At 38.1% G+C, this 20,052-nt stretch overlaps 2 protein-coding genes across 2 annotated transcripts in view; one reads left to right on the forward strand and one right to left on the reverse strand.

The window, feature by feature from the left end:
* Positions 1 to 6,598, reverse strand: part of LOC116297676 (uncharacterized) — a 13,530-nt gene extending 6,932 nt beyond the window's left edge. The window contains exons 1-4 of the mRNA XM_031705949.2: positions 6,032 to 6,598; positions 3,585 to 4,203; positions 2,549 to 2,762; positions 460 to 761 (exon numbers count right to left, since the gene is read on the reverse strand). Coding sequence (XP_031561809.2) covers positions 460 to 761; positions 2,549 to 2,762; positions 3,585 to 4,203; positions 6,032 to 6,450 — 1,554 coding nt within the window. The 5' untranslated portion in view covers positions 6,451 to 6,598. The remainder of the gene's footprint in view (positions 1 to 459; positions 762 to 2,548; positions 2,763 to 3,584; positions 4,204 to 6,031) is intronic.
* A 1,441-nt stretch (positions 6,599 to 8,039) lies between these two features.
* LOC116297685 (ras-related protein Rab-13) lies at positions 8,040 to 19,008 on the forward strand. Its single transcript, XM_089027649.1, has 8 exons — positions 8,040 to 8,369; positions 10,142 to 10,205; positions 11,051 to 11,111; positions 12,128 to 12,205; positions 12,952 to 13,053; positions 13,989 to 14,054; positions 15,440 to 15,490; positions 16,344 to 19,008. The coding sequence occupies exons 1-8, from the start codon at positions 8,243 to 8,245 to the stop codon at positions 16,422 to 16,424; spliced, it is 630 nt and encodes a 209-aa protein (XP_088883775.1). The 5' UTR covers positions 8,040 to 8,242; the 3' UTR covers positions 16,425 to 19,008.
* Positions 19,009 to 20,052: the final 1,044 nt, after the last annotated feature.

A 20,052-nucleotide genomic window follows, 5' to 3' on the forward strand; every position in this document is an offset into this window, starting at 1 on the left:
TAAATAAATTATACTTCAAAAATAAAAAAATAGAAATAATAAAGTATACAAAAGATTTAATCCTGTATAGATTTAGAGGCTTGTATATTAAATGCACGTACAAAAAGGATAAATAAAACTAAAGCTATGAAAAAAAATAAAAAAATAAAATCTATTTATTTGAGCATGCGCAGTAAGAAATAAAGGCTCTGGGTACGAGATTTTTCAGGGCCCGGTTGTATGAAGAGCGGATAGTCCTTATCGAGTGGATAAGTCGATGCTGATATGCAATAAATATATCCACTGGATAATATTTATCCGTTGGATAGCGCTTTATCTACCCCTCGTACGACCGGGCACAGACTTTGATCAGTGAACTAGTCGTGCCCTAACTGAGATAAGTACAGAATTTCAGGTGATCATAAAATCGAGGGTTGGAACTAAATGGTAGTTGAAAAATACATATATTAAAACCAATACCTTTTTGAGGTTTAAATCTTCCATCAGTTCTGCTATTTTCTGATCCGTGTTCCCAGCGTTCGTGTCCTGTTTGACCTGTTTATCTTGCAGCTCAGATAGTTTATTTCTTATAGCATCCAACGCTTCGTTATCAATAGCTGGTACATTTGGAGGTCTTTCGATGTACGACTGCTTGGCCTGCCGAGCCATTGCAGCCAATTCTCGTCTAATTGCATCAATCTTCTCTTTGTTATCATATGCAACGTCTTTGACTTCTTTACCGCCACTAACCGAGGCGCCATTTTGCATGAGACTGTCCAAGCCTGTCGTCGAAAATTGAAAACAGAATTATAAACTTAATTCTAGTTATAGACACTATTTTTTCCAAATTCGAGAGCTTTCTGTGCTCTAGAGTATTCTTTAGATGACTATATTAGTCGTCCCGAAGTTGAGAAGAAAATTGGGTCCAGCTGGCATTGCAGTACATCGTGGGGCTGCTTTAGGGGACATATTTCCAAGATGGCGTTTAATCCGTCATTCTTATGGAGGCTCTGGGTAGTTTTGGTCTGGCACACCTAGCCGCATTGAAACGGCTACAACTTCGTCTTGAATAACTCGATCTGCAAGCACTTTTCACACAATGTTAGGAAAGGATTAAAGGTTTCAAAGATGATAAATTAGTTTAAAGCGGCCTTTTCGTTATGACGTAATGATGACATCATAAAAATCGTTTACCGCTTATTTTCTGGAAAACTAGACCTAAACTTTCAAAGCGACTTGCACCAGTCGATAGTATTCATCAAGGCAACCAACATATTGCAATATGAAAAAAATGTATGAGAGTATTTTCCAAAAATTACGCGATGAATATTTTCATGGACTTTTACTATTATTTCCAGCGTGTCGAGTTTATACCCTCAAAATCGGGACTTTAATTTATTGGATTCAATATTTTTAGTAGCTAGAATATAGGTACGGATATAGACACTGTCCTTATTGAGTATGAATCAAATTGTGACTTTCTTTCCGCAACGTTATGGATCTTTTGATATGAAGCTAAATGACCCCATTTGTTGTCAAAAGCGTATTCAAAAAATCGTCGAACGATTTTTTTCTAAATGAAGTCACTAAAAGATGTATCTCTTACAAATATTCTCCTTTAATTTCATATGCATTGAAGGGTTTTAAGGCAGTCAAATAAAAATAAGTACGCTCACAACTATTTTCGCTCACGGCTGCTTGTTGATTATTCACGCTTGACTTCCGTGTTATTCCTTGTCGTGTGCTTTTAGTTGTGAGCGTAACTTATTTTAATTTGAGTGCCTTAAAACTAATTTATCATTTTTGAAATCTTTCATCCTTTCCTGACATTGTGTGAAAAGTGCTTACAGATCGAGTTATTCAAGACGAAGTTGTAGCCGTTTCAATGCGGCTAGGTGTGCCAGACCAAAACTGCCCAGAGCCTCCTTAAGATGACTATATTAGTCGTTCCAAAGTTGAGAAGAAAATTGGGTCGGTTGCCATTGCAGTGCATTGTGGGGCTGTAGGTAAACGACTAGTAGGGGACATATTTTTAAGATGGCGTCTATTTCGTCCCTAAAATAGTCCCACAATGCACTGCAATATCAACTCGACCCAGTTTTTTCCTAACCCTCGGAATTGCTAATATAATTGTGTGATGCTGTTTTGCAGCTGGATGTTAAAGCCTGCATGAAGTTGAAAATATTTACAATTTGAATAAATTCTAAACTCTAATTGTGAATAGCTCAGGGCACGAGCGCGGTCGTGACACAGGAAGGTATACGCCTAACCAATCACATCGCGCGAGAATTTACTCATTCAATTATTGAATACCCGAAACACAGCACAATCAGCGAACACGGTCACGCCAAAGTCACTGCACTGCCAGACCAATAACATTGCGCGAGAAAAACATCACGGTCACGGCACGGCACGCATATGAAACTGAGTTTTTCACAGTCCTACGAAAATTGCTTTAGTACAAGTTAACGTATACTTTCAGTCTACTCTGCTGGCTTTGGTTTGCGAGACTTCGAGACTATGGCGACGCTTTCTAGTCTCATATTTCTAAAAGTACATCCACAATTACCTTTTTGTAGAGCATCCAACTTGTCCTGTAGGTCTTGAGGAATGTTGAAGTCTCGCTTGTCCATTTTGTTGGACAGAATTTTATTCATTTCGTTAACCTGTTTCTCTACCTTGTCGTGCTCGTCCGAAAGTTCTCCGATACGACGAAGACACTCGACCACCTCAGGGGAGGGGTGTGTAGTATCTTGGTCTTCGGGAAGCTCATTTGAAGAGACCTGAAAGAATCAGTTACAGATGATCGATCAGACTATTGGTCAGGATGTTATGGTGAAGAGCAACGTATACTAAAGGAGGCGGTGGAACTATCAGTCATTGTGTTCAATTGCCGATTTTATATTCGAGATGGTCGGATCAAGAACACAAGGATAGTGTTGGTAATAATGTTGATAACGATAATGGTGGTGGTGATTTTGAGGATGTTGAAGATGATGATGATGTTGGCAAAAACGATTATGGTGATGATAATTGCAAAAACGATGGTGGTAGTGGTGATGATGGTGGTGATGGTGATTGAGATGATGATAGTGATGATGGTGATTGTGACTATGGTGATGATTGTGATTGAGATGATGATGGTGATGGTGATTATGGAGGGGGTCGTCCTTCACGAATTTGCAAGATGTGATCCTATTGGAGGGTGCACATGTGTAGAACAATAGAAAACAATGACCTTTCCCCAACCCTGCCCCTAAACCTAACCAATCACAGGGGACGTTGCAAATTCGTGAAGCCTAACCCTATGGAGGTGATGATGATATAATGGATAAAGCATGATGGAAATGGTGATGATAATGTGATGATGATAGGGATGATGATGCATGATAATGAAGCATGATGATGGTCCATGAAGTAATGATGATGATGATGATGATGAAGCATGACGATGATGATTGATAAAGTATGATGATAATGATGCAATAATGATGATGCATGATGATGCAAGATGATAATAACGAAGAATTATCATTATAAAGATGATCGATGATGATGATGATGCTAATAACTACAACAGAGTATCAATACATCAAGCAACCTACCTGAGTAAACTCACTCAACATTGCAGTCTTCGGCACATCAGACAAAGGATCCTGAGTGGGAGAAGCAGGTGAGGTCTGCGGCCTTCCTTCATAAGATCCACCTGACATCTTCCTCTCCTTCTCCACATCCATAATATCCACATTCCCACCACTTTTCACCTTCTTGTTTTTATCCTTCTGTATCTGTAATGCCTCCTCCAATGCCGGCCACTTCACATATTCCCTTAAATCCTCTTTTTTCACTAAGTTCTTCAACACATTTTCCATATCTTTAGGTGTTTTTTCATTGAGCTGATTTTTCAAATTCTGGAGTTCTTTGGATAAATCTTGGATGTTTCCTGACATTTCACCTAAGGTCTTTCCACCACCAAGGAACTCATTGAGTAAAGACATGACTCTATCGATCCCTTCTTCAGCGGCTTGCAGCCTACTGTTTATCTTCATAAACTGCCAAACTCCAGAGAGGGTACTCTCTTTATTTCTGTTGTCAGTATCTGAAGAGTCAGTCTGTTGGGCTTCCTGTATGATAGCTTTATTTGAAGGCAGTTCATCTAGGAGTTTAAGTTTGTCTTCAAGATTGCTGATTTTGTTTTCCAGGTGTCTCTGTTTTGACCGCAGGCTGTCGATCAAGAAAAAAAAAAGGGTATGACAGGTATAGTGGTACAGGCGTAAATAGGGGGAGAGAGTGAATGTCTCTTGCCAAATGACAATAATGGTGATGATGGTGGTGGTGGTGGTGATGATGTAATGGTGATGAAGTTTGTAGTGATGATTGATGATGGTGATAGATGTTGGTGATGATGATGATGGTGATGGGGATGAAGATGATGGTGATGATGGTGGTGGTGATGGCGGTGATGGTGATGGTGATTACGATGATAATGGTGGTGGTGGTGGGGATGGTGATGACAATGATGATAATACATGACAATGATAATATTTTTTATAGAGGGGAACAAATTCAGAATGAATACATGTTTCAAATTTGGTCATGTTTCAAAAACTTTCACTTCACTCACACACACACACACACACATACACACTACCACTGCATACAATATTCAATAAATACAACTATCAATTGAAACATTTATTTTTGAATTTTCAGGACAAAAAATAAATAATAATAATAATAATTCAGGAAAAATGTATTTCATGTTAAAACAACAAAAAAAGCTTTGCATGTAATTTTGTAATTTACTTTCCAAAACAGCTTACCTTTGCTAGGATTGAACTGTAAAAAAACCCCACCGAATAAGATGTCTGATTGCAAAGAAAGATAATAGCTTGCCCAAATAACATAATCCTGATAATCTTATTAAAAATTTCCTATTAAAAATGTTTCGTTTTGACCCAAAGTGTTGCCATTTTATTTTTCAATTACTTTGAATAAAATTCAAGATTTCGGAAAAAAATAAAATACAATTTGTAAAAAAACTTAATGTAAACAAACTATACAAACAGTATACTTTACTCACTTACTTTTAATAAATAATTTAATAAAATTTAGGTTTCGGGGAGACTTTTACAAGCCATTTCATTAAATATAAAAATATAATTTTCCATATATTTTTTATTATATAACTCGAATGTTCTTAAGAAAAATAATCTAAAACAAAAAATGATTAATGTTACAATGTTACATCATTTTACTTCACCTAATTAATCGTTTATGAATTGCAAATTCTAAATCAAAAACCTAAAATAAATTCAGAGAAAACTGAGAGTTTTATTGTTAGATAATTAAGCTCAATTTCTGTCCAGGATTTTACACATATATTATTCAAGAAATAACAGATTTATACTGTTAAATTTTTAATAACGGAGTCGACTGCACGCGCCGTTACCTAAGTAACAAAAAACCATTTGAATGTCAACAAAATCGATCAAAATATTTCTGACCTCTATTCCCGCGAAAATAACAATTTTTTCCAAGTATTTTTCTTCTTTTACATAAATAGTTATTTATACTTGAAAATCCGAGTATAATTCTTATAGAATCAGGATGGATATTTGTCGACTTTATCATGAAAACAGTCATTAGTATTTTGTAAGCTTTGAATTGTTCTGAATTTCACGCTAGATTAAGGGATTATTTAGAATTCTATACGTGTGTGTTCGTCATTACCAAGGCCTAGAAACCTTAGAAAATATTCTCATGATTTGTAGCGGATTTAGCTGGATTTATTCCAGCAAACTTCGATTATTTCTAGTCAAATTCTGATAAATATTTCAAGAATTATTAATGTCACTTTTAAGGTGTTCTTCAAGACACGTGAGAATGATAATGTTATTTTGACATAAAAAATATGTTAAGATAACAAACCTTTTTAGAATAACATTTCCTATATCTGAAGTACTCTTTCCTCTTAAGAGTTTCTTAAACATCATGCACACAAATGATGGAAAAGGTCTTAGACAACTTAAATAAACAAGCTAATACTTACGATTCTACATCTTGATCTTTTGAAATCTCCTCGTCCGTTTTTGAATCATGCTGTTCCAGTTGTTCGCGTTCATGAAGTGAGCTTATCTGATCATGATCACCTTCAAAAACCTCCTTGTCTTCATCTTCTGGTCTCTCTTCTTCTTCCGAACCACTAGTTTTATCGCCTCGAGCGCTTTCACCAGATTCTATCGGAACTCCTTTAGACGTCTTTATTATCTCTTCTTTGTCACTTGGCCTTTCCAAACTTGCTCCATTGCGAACTTCCTTTAAACTTTTCCCGTCATATTTCAACCCAATGTGAGTCAAAATCCCGTGCAACAGTTCGTGAAGACCTTTAAAATTCACAATCCCAAATTCCTGAGATTTTAGGGATAAATCTACAAGGTTATGAAGTCTTTCGACATCAGCAACCCCCATCTTCACACGCTGTAGCTTGTCATAAATGGCAGTTTATACAATTACGCCAAAAGATTAATATTTTAAAAATTTAAGGTAGCTGATAACCGCAGGATAAAGAAAAAAAGAGCGGGTACCCGGTCAGTCTTTACGCGATTTTCGGAGTATGCAGAGTTTGTGCCTCCTTTAGCTACGAATTAGTTTTTTTTGTAATATGTGTTAACTGGAGAACAATAGTACTAGGATGATTATCAACCGTGCCGGTCACACAAAAAGGTCAAAGAGATTGACTTTCGGGATATATTAAATGCCTTTCACCTGTCCACCTACGTAATACTAGAATTCTTCTGTTGCTAAGCAGGAGTTTGCCATAGAATGAATTAAAGAAAAGTTTGAGAATTACGAAGTTTTGAGGTTTGAATAAAAAACATAACATTAAAAAAAGCGAGAAAAAAGAGAGCAAGAGAGCAATGAAAACTCGTGTTGCGTTGAAACGTTGACTAGTCTTCCTGAAATGTGCTGTACACTAAAAAAATGAAAAGAAAAGAATAGGAATAGAAAAGAAAAAATAACGAAGAAATAGAATGTTTCTTAGACAAAGGTTCAAACTCCAAAACTGTCCGGCACATGAGCCTAAGATTCGTTTTAGTATACGTTATTCGACAATTCAACCAACGTAATTCAACGTAATGCTCGCCGTACAAGTCATTTCTACCACCCTCCCCCACCGGAGATCTAACGCGCATTTACAGCGTGCACGGGTATATGGGGGGAATTTAATGCGTTTTTTAACAGCAACAACTGATTGTAATCATTGCCGTGTCGGATCATCGCATTAACCTGCAAAGTGTTCATTACAACTAGATAGATGTTCTAAAATGGTGAAATGCGGCTCTTTCGTCTCTCACTGGGCAGTAGAATTGGGTAACTTCTTTGATTGCAAGTCTTAGGGTACCATGCACTAGCGTAGAAAGGGAGGGGGTAAAGGGGGGCACATACCATTCCAAAAGTTTGCTCTTGCGGCACCAAAGTTTAATTAATCATGCAGGATTCCTGTAGATTTGTCACTCTGCAACGTTGCGCCAAAGCATCGAGTTCCAATTCTGCACATTTGCGTGACACAAGTTAAGTCTGAATAGCGCAGCGCAGCCATGACGTCATAAAAACGAAGACAAAGGCGAAATTCGGACAAACAAACTTACAAGTTTACTTTCAGCAAATAATTTTCACAGCCGATCGCAGTTGATCTTAGTTTACATGGGTTATTATTGTAACTTTAAGTAAAAATAATAAAATCGGTTCGTATAATCCTCGTAGCGGTTAAAATGAATGCAATGTTTGTCCGAATCTTTAAGCTATTTTTAGAATCAGCGCGCTGCGCTATTCATCGAGTAAGGCACGGCCTGCAGGGCTGTTTGCGACCCCGTCCAACAAAATTATTTAGTTCAGCTAACCGTAAGCCGAAAGTATAAAGCTGCATTAAAGTAGATGGGCTTCCTGTGGTTTTAACACAGGAAGCCCATTCGACTTATTCCGACACGAAAGTCCTCTTCAGATGAAAAACTTGCTGTTTCGAAAATTCACTTCACAGCGACTGTCCTTCACAGCAGGAAGCAAAGGACACACTCGCTAGCGCTTCTCCTTTTCTTTCGTTGGCCATTCGCTTAAATATCGAAAGTCACAAGATCCGAAGTATTTCCGACAATGATCCGAAGTGAAGTCGAAACTTTCTCGTAAACGACTTCCAGCCGAGTTCCCAGAAAACAAGACAAATTTTGTTCAAAGGCCAATAAAACGAAAATTATCTCAAATAATGGTACAAAACAACACTTCTAATGGCCTTAAAGTCGCCTTGATCGGAGACGGCGGAGTGGGAAAATCTTCAATATTGTCTATTCTACAAGGGGAAGTTTTTAGCGCTTGTTACGTGCAGACGAAAGGTAAGAAAATGCCAGAACATTTTCTGATATTTTAAGCTTTTATATACTTCGTGGACTCTCTTCCGTTCTTTATTTTTTTCTAGCAATAATTATCAAGAATTGAAAATAATTTTCCTCATCTCCTCCCTCGAACTCAAAATATTTTGATTTATTATCGGCTGATTATAACTTAATAAATCATTAAAATGTTCATTATGTCAGTAAAGGATCTCTAATCCTGATTTCTTATACCGGGTCTTATATTAGCAATTGTGTATAATGCTATAACTATTGTTTTATGAAAATAATTTCAAAAACAGACACTAATTATTTACGAGCTCTGCCTATAAAATCTAGAATTAAATTAGATTATTCTATGAATATTCATGCAATTCTCAATTATTATAAGCTTATTATAAGCTTAATTAATACAAGAATACCCAGGGGGAGGGGGGGTACTCCCCTGTATTCACAATACGGGTACGTGCCGCCAAACAGAGTATAGTTTTCAGCGATTCTACTCTGGAACAGGTTATATAAAATTGCGCTCGCTCTGGAGCAGGTACATGAAATCACGCTCTCTCCTCTCTGGAACAGGGTTTTCAGCAATCTAGCTCTGGAACAGGGTATGAATTTCAGCGATTTTTACTCTGGAACAGGGTCAGGGTTCAGAGGGCTCAGCGGCACATCCCTACCCTAAACGGACAAGAGTACCCCCCCCCCCCCCCCCCCGGGCAATAATGCCATTAATTATATCATGGTAGCTTGATGCTATAGAGCATTTTTCATATGAGTGAAAAAAGCTTGCAACACAAACATGGTGTATTAATTTGACAGGACAAAGCAATATTAAGTCATGTCAGACCTATCACATTGTGTGTGGCCAGTGTGGCGCCTCTTGGGGGTCAATCAATCAATCAATAATCAATTATTTACTACCAGTTTTACAGACTGAAATATATAATGATACAAAATATTGAAAACAGAAAATCTGGTAGTAGCTAACTGTAACCAGACAGCTTTTTTCTTATTAATTACAATAATTAAGTCAGCTGGAGAGAATAATAAATGAAAAAATATATATGGAATAGATAAATAATAGAGAAAGAGAAATATAAAGAATAAAGAAAATAGAATATCCATCCAATCAAATACCTGAAACAAGGCAAAGATCAATGCACTTCCAGATCAATCACATCAGGGATTATTGGGAGAGGTGCATCCTTTATTATCAGGACATTTATAAACTCAGGCATCAATAGTGTAGCTCATCTAGAGGGGGGTGGAGGTAGGGGTGTATATCCTGCACCCGTCCCTAGGAAAGAATCCCCCAATCAAAATATATACACATGTATATGCACATGCGTAATCGTACATGACAACTTCCAGGGGATCTCATTTTGACAGCCCATCAAAAACGAGCCAATCGTTGAATACATGTCCCATACAAACAAAATGAGACGGTTCGTCATGAAAAATTGACGATAGGTCAAACCAGATGTCATTTCATGAAAGAGGAAGCCCATTTCAGCAATTTACAACATTTACTAGAGTTGGTCTAAAAGTGGGCTTCCTGTGGTATTGTTGTTCTGTCTTACCGGAAGTCATTTTGTTAGCTCAGCTCAGCTCACACTAGTTTTTAGCTAGTTATCTCTTCATGTCTTGCAAGCATGGGTGCCAGTGGATATTATACAAAACGTGACTATTCTCAACTTTCCTTCCTATTCTTTTCTGCTAATTTAATTGTTTTCAGTATATAGATCTAACAAAATTTACTTCAATGTTATCCACAGACAGAATCATAAAGTCACATGACATAGTATTGCAAAATGGAAGAAGACAAAGCCTACAGATATGGTATCTATACATCTGTAACTTAGTATCAACCACATTATGGCATTTTTGTTTCATATGCATTGAACTAGATCGACGGTTAAATCATTGACTGTCAAAATAAGTCCTCAAGGTATTCTATCTGATTATTTTTACTCTCGGAAACCAGAAGTCAAGATATACATATGACCGTCAAGATCCTCCAAGCTTACAAAAGTGATGTTTATTGATAGTTAAGATAGCATACATTCTCGACCAAATTATACTCTTATGTATTCATACTTGATGTATGCATGCATGCATGCACCCACCCACCCACCCATCCATCCTTCCACTCACCCTTCCACCCACCCATCTACCCATTCATTTATTCATCTATTTATCCACCCACCCACCCATCCATCCATTCATCCATCCACCCATCCACCCAACCATCCATCCATCCACCAACCCAACAACCCACCTACCCATTCATTCATTTATTCATCCATCCATCTACCCACCCATCCACCCACCAACCCACCTACCCATTCATTCATTCATTCATTTATTCCTTCATCCATCTACCCACCAAACCACCCACCCACCTACCCATTCATTTATTCATTTATTCATTCATCCATCTACCCACCCAACCACCCACCAACCCACCTACCCATTCATTTATTCATTTATTCATTTATTCATTCATCCATCTACCCACCCATCCACCCACCCACCCACCAACCCACCAACCCATTCATTCATTCATTTATTCATTCATCCATCTACCCACCCAACCACCCATTCACCCACCCATCCACCCACCCATCCACCTATCAATCCATCCATCCATCTATGTTTTTGTTCTCACACATCCTTTTCTCCAGGGATACTGCAGGTTCAGATGACTTCAGGACATACACTGCACATTCAATAAAAGATGTTAAGGTGAGGATTAAACATATCAGGGAAGTCGTGATGGTAAAACGCCCATCTCTCCATGGTCTGCTGTTAAAAAAATTGCTACACATTATGGTAGGGTAACTAGAATTACATGGAGTATTGAATTTTGCAGGGGGAGGAAAACCAGAGAACACAGAGAAAAACCCTCAAAGCCCGGGGGGTACTCTGCCAGAATTTGGGAAGCAATGTTCTGCTGGGATTCTGAAAGGGGTACCCTGTTTATGATAAAAGATGTAATTCATTGCACTGAGTTCCTGTTGCAATTATCATGTCATCTCACATATTGTTTTTTTACGACCATGGACCATGGTCAATACGAAAGCAGAATCCCTGAATATGACAGGAAACTCGGAAAGAACTTGGAACTTGAGTGAAATTGCATACCCTGTTTATGATAAGAAGCTTGAAAAACCATACCCTGTTCAGCAGATCATCCCCGTATAGTCCATATATGGGAGTACCCCCCCCCCCCCCCCCCTCCAACCGGCCTCAAAGCACAGGAGTGAACCAACTAATGACTCTACTCACGTATGACAAGTCTGAGAATTGAGCCTGGACCTGTGGCATTGATGAACCAGTTGCACAGTGTGGGATGAGTTGGTGTTTCTCTTTCTGACTCAAAGGCTTTCTGGTTTTTCCTTCTTACTTTCAGACTAAACCTAAGTAATTCAAACTGGTTAGAGCTGTGCTCCGGGGTCATACATGGACTGTATAGCAGTTGCCAGAGGCACCTTTTCATTGCTAGCAGCTCAACCCCAGTTTGACTCCACCACTGTCGCACTTGCAGTGGTGAATGAGAACAAATGACAAGTTTTCTTATTAACCACATGTTTAACACATGGTTGATTAAAGGGCAGGTTAAATTTTGCTGGTCTAGGGAGCATGAAAAAAAAAAAGAAATTTAATTTATTTCCTGAATTAAAATACAAATAATAATGAATATAAATAATGATAGCTTAATGAAGTTATCAATATATGGTAATGTATTGTATATCTTTCAGGGTGTTATAATAGTATTTGATGTTTGTAATGAAACAAGTTATATGAATGTACAGAACTGGATCAAAACTTTGAATCATGTAAGTTGCAAAGCACTGCACTTTATGGCATGCATCCATCTATCCATGGGCCCATCTATCCATCCATCCATCCATCCATCCATCCATCCACCCACCCACCCACCCACCCACCCAACCACCCATCCATCCATCCAGCCATCCATCTATCCATCCATCAATCCACCCACCCATCCATCCATCCACCCACCCACCCACCCATCCATCCATCCATCCCATCCCATCCATCCATTAATCCATCCACCCATCCCATTCCATCCCATCTCATCCATCCATCCATAATGCATCTGTCAATCCATCCGTTCGTAAGTTCATCAATTTATCTATGACAATCTATTATTAATATTCATTATTATATGACCGTGAATCTTAGAGCCTGGACACTAGCAAATCGAGCAATCTGATTGGATAGATCGCATCGCGGACTGGTCTAGATTATCTGGTATTAACCGGTCTGATCGCATATTAATTTTACGGTGAAAACATTTTGTCCTTTTCAATGGAAAGGAGTCATATAATAAAACTCTTATCAACCGAGCTTGGTCGGTCTGTATGGGATAATCTTGACCTCGGTCGGGTACAGACCTCGGTCAAGATTATCCCGTACAGACTGACCAAGCTCGGTTAATAAGATCTAAATATTATATCGATTACAGTATTTATTCTACTATTTTGTTTGTTTGAGTATATTTATATTGTAACACATTAATGGTAACGAAATAACTTTTGATCATATTTCCCCCCTTTAGTATGTGGAAAATGCTGCAGATTCTGTGGTTATTATAATAGCAGCCAATAAAATTGATAAAGAAAGCCGTTACAGAAAAGTCAAACCAGAGCAAGTTCAACAGGTAACAATTATGTCTGTTTTATAATAATTTATAACAATAATAGCAATAACCAAAGAGTACAAACACTATAAGTGTGTAACATAAATACCACTAAATAGTGGTAAATTATGCTAATCCTATTGTTTTCTATTGTTTAATTAGCACTATTTACTACTAAATAGTGCAAAGTGTTGTACACTTTTAGTGTTTGTACTCTAACAATAATGATAATAATATTCATAACTATAATCATAAGTAGAAGGGAAAGTCATTTGATGTGCCTGGGGGAGATGAAGATTTATCCTCAAAAACCTTTTTTTACAGGCACACCCTTAAGGGCTAATCTTATTTTCTGAAGACCCCCAAACAATGCTTTAGTGAAGGGTTTCGGTACCTTCCCTCTGCCCCTCATATCCCCCCCCCCCCCCCCCCCTTCATATCCCCCTCCCCCTCCGCATAAGACAGTTAATTAGAAATGAATTCATTCTGCACTTACGATTTGTCAGAGCATGATTATTGACAGTTCAGGCATATATTCTAATGTGTTCACAGTTTTCTTACTTTGGCTTACTTACTTTTTTTTTAAAAATGGCTGGACTATGGGCTTGGGCTTGGGCTTAGGCTATAAGATGGGCTTCCTATGGTGTTACTCAATGACTTACAGCAGGGGCGGCAGAAGCTAAAAATCTTCGGGGGGGCACTGCAAAAATATTTGGGGAAAATTGAAAATTATATTTAACGCTATGTGATAATGACAATGTTTTGTTTGATTGCAGACGCATGCGCAGTAAAACAATGACTAACAACTAAAAATTTTGTGCGGGGCACATGCCCCCCTGGGCCCCCCGGTTCTGCCGCCCCTGTACAGCCCAATGACATAGTAGCTTGGCCTCTATGAGGCAGTAGCCACAAAAACCCAAAGAATTATCAATGCTGATTGCTTTGTTTCTTTACAGCTGGCACATCAGCATAATGTTCAATGTATTGAAGTCAGTGCAAAGACTGGAGAAAGAATACAAGAGGTAATTTGTAGTTAACACAGTGATGTCTGTGCAGAATTGTAAACCATTAGTAATATGTAATGATATATGCTTTATTTAAAAAATCTACTTATGCAGCCAAAGGCTCAATTGCGTAAATACAAAAAAAATTACAAATAACTATACTATGAATTACTTAATATATGGTAAATAATATCTATACTTAATAAAATTAATTAAATTTATCGTAGTTTAGTGCGCCTGCGATCATGAAGCTGTTCATCACGTGCCTATCCCATAATCCAGCTTGGGCTTCCTGTGGATAGATGACAGAACAATGAAATCCCTTTGCTCTCGGGAATTGAATTCTTTCTCATGTAAAACGATTGTATTGTTGCTGCCATCTAACATGGCTGCCGTCACGTGGTGGTGCAAGGGGAGAGTAAAACGTCTTTGCTTACGTAGAGCAACACTACATTCATTTATATGAAATGGCAATAAACGGTGCAAGTTATTGGAATTATTTAAGACAATTTTGTCAAATAAAGAAGGTCTTACAGTGGCGTTCCCTACACTGAAATAGTCTCTAGCCCAGAGAGGCTTAAGGCCTCGCCATAGTAGGGCAGTTCGTAACCATAGATTATCCTCAGAGCTCTTTTTTGTAATTATAATATTGATTTGACGTTATTTATGTTTATTTTTTATTTATTGTTCATTTGTAATTCTTAAATTCACCGACACGAGTGAAAAACGTCTGCGCTACTCTGCATGAATCCGTATGCAGCGCGCTGGTTCTAAAAATAGCTTAAAGATTCGGACAAACATTGCATTCTGTTTAACCGCTACGAGGATTGCACGAACCGATTTTATTATTTTTACTTAAAGTTACAATAAAAACCCATGTAAACTAAGATCAACTGCGATCGGCTGTGAAAATTATTTGCTGAAAGTAAACTTGTAAGTTTGTTTGTCCGAATTTCGCCTTTGTCTTCGGTTTTGTGACGTCACGGCTGCGCTGCGCTATTAGTCAAAACATACAGTATGTAAATTTGACTTTCAAACATGCCTGATAAATTGGACTTCACAAAATGCCAACACTTAGTGTCCATGCTTGAAACTTAAGACTAATTCTTTCATATTGTGTTTGTTAAGAAAGTATCTTGGTCTGACAAAAGTATACTCTCGAACTTTTTTGAATACTTGAAGAAAACAAACATTTATTTTCTTACTCACACTCTTCAAAGTTCTTAGAAAACGTGTTGAAGTGCACGCATGCGCAAACGTTTTTCTCTGGTGTCAAATTTACCTAGTTCTCCAGTGAATAAATCCCAATCTTTCATTTTATCATTTTTTCTTTTCACATTACTTTTTTTCATTCTTAGTAGTACAATCATGAAAAATATTGCATTTTAATTTTACTCTTGCAGCTATTTGACCTGCTGGCAAGTGCACTTGCAGAGAGAGCAACGAGACAAGAGGTACCAAGACTTAAAAATAACCCCTGGAATAGTGCGTTCTGACAGAAATACGTTGTTCGGTCCCCCGGAGGGGGGGGGGGGGTACTGTTGCCCGTTTAGGGTAGGGATGTGCCGCTGAGACCTCTGAACCCTGACCCTGTTCCAGAGTAAAATCGCTGAAATTCATACCCTTTTCCAGAGCAAGATCGCTGAAAATCATAAGCTGTTCCGGTATTGCGAAAATGAATACCCTGTTCCAGAGAGGAGAGAGCGTGATTTCATATACCCTGTTCCAGAATAGAATCGCTGAAAACTATACCCTGTTTGGCGGCGCGTACCCGTATAGCGAATATAGGGGAGTACCCCCCCCCAGGTTCAGTCCTGCTCAATACGTTGAGCATGTTGGAGGTCGTTATCAGCATTGGAATTCACCTTTTCGCCGCTAGCCGTCACGTGTTACAAATTGTGTTGGATTGTGTTACGGTCACCAAGAAGTTCGGACATTGTTCTGGGATTTCCGTACAAATGTACTGACTTTAAATGAACTATTTACTTGGTTCGTTTAGTTAGTTCTCTAAATACAAGTAAAATATAATTTTTCTAGCTTGATTGAAGCTTTTCTTATTGCTGTTAAGAGAGCTAACTAAAGAAATCTATCTAAATTTTCTCTTTAAACTCAGTATTTGTATGGGAATCCAAGAACGATGTCCGAACTTTTTGGTGACCGTAACACAAACCAACAAAGTGTTTACGACGTGACGGCTATCGCCGAAAAGGTGAATTAAGCACGTTGGGTTTTGCAGGGGTGGGGTGGGGGACCAGAGAACTCAGAGTGTGAGATGAGACTAATTCTTGCACGAATTCTTTGTTGCAGGAAGCCCCTCGAGCAGGGGAAGACGAGGAGGTATCAGAACCCGACGATGGCGGGTTTTTAAGCAGCTGCGTACTCTTGTAATTATTTGCATTGTAATTATTCATTCTTACAGATCTGAAATAATTTAAGCCATTCATGAATCGTTCAAGTTTTTTGTTATACATTGGTGCCTCTGCTTTGGAGATTTTCTAGGTGAATAATGTATTGTAAAGTGGCTTGGAACGTTTATTCGTAATAGCAGCTCGTTGCTCGACGCGATAAATAGAACGACGAATAATATATGAATATATGCACAAGCCACTTAGAGTATTTATTTTTATTGGCTAGTTGGATGGCAGCTACTTGAATTTCATTTAAATACAGAGCCGAAGAATCAGTGGTTCGCATAACCTTGAGCCCGGGGCCCTGAGATATTTATGATCAGATCTGATAACAAACGAACCTTTTCACGTCAATATGACGTATTTCCTGAACATGGGAAAAGTACTTCGTGGCCTCAAAGTCTCCTCAAGTGTTAGAATTTTTGTCCTCAAAACTCTCAATTAAGCAATGGTCAATGCTTAGCGTGCGTAAATATATTTATGGTGCACACGGATTGCTGGGAGACCACCCCGGCGGGACTCTCTTGAAAAAAGAGGGGGGGGGGGGGGGGGCTCGACGGATCTTTTAGGGTCGAAAGTGAGACCTCGCGTACCTTTTAGGGTCTCCGGCTGACTCCCGGCTGACTTCGTACCTTTTGAGGTCAGATTTGTTCGTTTTGAAAAATATCAAACGCCATACAAGAATATAATGGTTGGAAACGTTGTCATTTTAAATATGGTCGTCGTACCTTTTAGTGTCTGAAATCAGCACTCAGTAAATTTATGCGTACCTTTTAGGGTCATTTTTAAAACCGTCCTACCCACTTTTCAAGAGAGACTTCCCCCTCGGGGAGAGCACGATGGTAGCGTAAGAGTTGCTACCTACCAGAGTGCTCTCCCAACTATCCAAGTGCACCATGCTAGAGCAATGTAATAAGTGGATGATAAACAAAATGATTGACATTTCCATTAAGCAGCATTGATTACATAAGGGCTAGAGATCACTTTTCAATAGTAGATTGTGAAACATGTTGCTATCCTGTACGCTACCCTGTCCGTAGTCTCCCTCGCATCCGTTTTTAGTGTGAGAGACAGCTCGAGAGGGTTAAACAAGGTACTCTTGCACCCAGGACTAATTAACAAATAGATATAAGTATGCGAAGCGTGGAGATTGCATAGACCAATCAAGCTAGCTCTATTAATAAAAGATGATTTTTTTTTTTTAATTTTTTTTTTTTAAAGTAAGGAATAGAGGATATTACTTGGGTGCGCTGAGATACGCGTATCTCCAAGCGGCCATGTAATGTTCTGTTTATTATATAGATATCGATGAAACTTAAATAAAACAAAAGCCCAAAAAATAAAATAGCAAGCCGATTCAACAGCGATATCTTCACGTGTGAAAGATATGGTATCTTCCACTGGTGAAAGATATCAAGTTTTCGACACTAGAGAAAACCTGGTATTTCATCGATATCTATATAATAAGTAAGTAAAAAAATAAGTTTCAAAAGATAATAGTTATTTGCAGACTCTATGATTGCACGAAAGGCTAGTCAATCATTCTACAATAATACATGGATATTTTCGACAAAAATACAAAAAAATACAGTGATTTGTCATATTTTGTAGTTTCGGTGCTCTTAAAAAATCTCATAAAGTCGAGCAAAAATCTATTTTTGTATGTGTTACTGATTTAAACGTTTTCTAAAATGTTTATATAACCTAGGTTTTTAGGAGTTTTTTCAAATGAGCTATTAAAAAATAGAGAGTCCCGTGCATTTGAGGGTTTTGCCCTGTTGAAGCTCAAAACGCGTATGGGTCTTCAATAAAATCTTGTAGATTTTTCAGCGGTTTTTGAGCGCGCGCTCATCGTGGGCTCAATTCGAACGTTCAAGTAGGCAGCCAGCTTAAAGTGCTTATGAGCCTTTACACAATATTTTCAGAATTGATTCTTTAAATAGTGAATATTTGATTGTGAAAATATTTCGTCATTTGAATGTTGGGTCTTTAAGATACGAAGGTTTATATTTCCAATATGTTAATGACTATGACGTAACATAAGGGATTTCAGTTATTTTGTGGCAACTTTTGATATTGAACGCTGGACATTTTTTGAAAACAAATTTGTAAGAACCTTTACGTGAGCTTCGAGACCCACCATTCAAATGACGAAATATTTTCACAATCAACTATCCACTATCTAAAGAATCAAGTCTGAAAATATTGTGCAAAGGCTTATAAGCACTTTAACAAAGATGAATTTGTAGAGAAGACGTAGGTGAATAGCGCAGCGCAGCCGTGACGTCATAAAAACGAAGACAAAGGCGAAATTCGGACAAACAAACTTACAAGTTTACTTTCAGCAAATAATTTTCACAGGCCGATCGCAGTTGATCTTAGTTTACATGGGTTATTATTGTAACTTTAAGTAAAAATAATAAAATCGGTTCGTATAATCCTCGTAGCGGTTAAACAGAATGCAATGTTCGGTCGAATTTTTAAGCTATTTTTAGAATCAGCGCGCTGCGCTATTATATACTCAATGAATTGTATTTCAGATCGAATAAACACGAATCAAATGATTTAAATTCTACTATACGATTTGTGGGAGTAAAGTAAGCTGCGGAAACAATTTCTAACGCGCAAATGAGCATATGTAATATGATCAAATGTTTTGCTGCCCCAGAAAATTTTTATATAATGCGTCCTATGACATCACATAGCTCACATTAACATGACCTTAATACAGCGCCAAGATTCATCACTCATATCATATAGAACTATATATTTTGTCATTTAACTATTCACTTTATCTAGAATCGATAATGAAAATATTGAGTTCGGGTGTGGGGCACTTTAGAATTAGCGCAGTTTCAGTTTCAGCTTTTTACCGAGAAATCCCAGCTTCGACGTTTCTTCCAAGATTGGAGGCCTCTAAAGCAGGACAACTGGTCCGCTTACAGGGAAACCGGCTATATTTTGATTGCTTCTCTTAGAAAATTGACGCACAGGCAACCCATAAAAAGCAAAACACCAACCCGCTTTGAAGTTTGGATGATCAGGAAAAATTCGCAACAAAAAAAAAAACCATGCAAAAAACCCACTCCCAGCACTATTATAAGAGATTTTTTTTCGGGTAAAATAGACATTCTCCTAGTTTTTATCATAATTACTAGAGTTTCCTCTATTTAAATCTATGTTAAATACAACCTAGCATTCCATTCGAAGGATGTGCTGAAAGATGTGAGCTGGTGAACCACAGGCAGCCCAAACAAGGTTCCTGTGTATGGTTTATAAGGGGACGTATGAGAGTTATGATAAAGTCATAAAGTGAACTGATTCAGTTCTCGCTGTCACCGAAAACGTGGTAATCAAGAGCGGAAGAAAATTGCTACAGCAACTTACGCAACAGTTCACAGTTTCCGTTTCCCGGAATGTCACCGGAAGTGCCCTTGTTCACCCACAGTCAGGGGAGCGTTGCGTGACGACCGACACTAAAAACGGGTGCGAGGGAGACTACTATAAAACGGCCTCTATAATTATTTATGTAGAGAAAAGCGGATTTTGAAAAAAAACCACTAAACGGCCTCAAATCGCGCTGAAACTTCGCCAGAAGACTGAACAAA

This window comes from Actinia tenebrosa, unplaced genomic scaffold, assembly GCF_029948245.1.
Source record: "Actinia tenebrosa isolate PJP-AT-01 unplaced genomic scaffold, QUT_ActTen_1.0 PGA_scaffold11__36_contigs__length_13525064, whole genome shotgun sequence".
In the NCBI taxonomy this organism is placed as follows: domain Eukaryota; kingdom Metazoa; phylum Cnidaria; class Anthozoa; order Actiniaria; family Actiniidae; genus Actinia; species Actinia tenebrosa.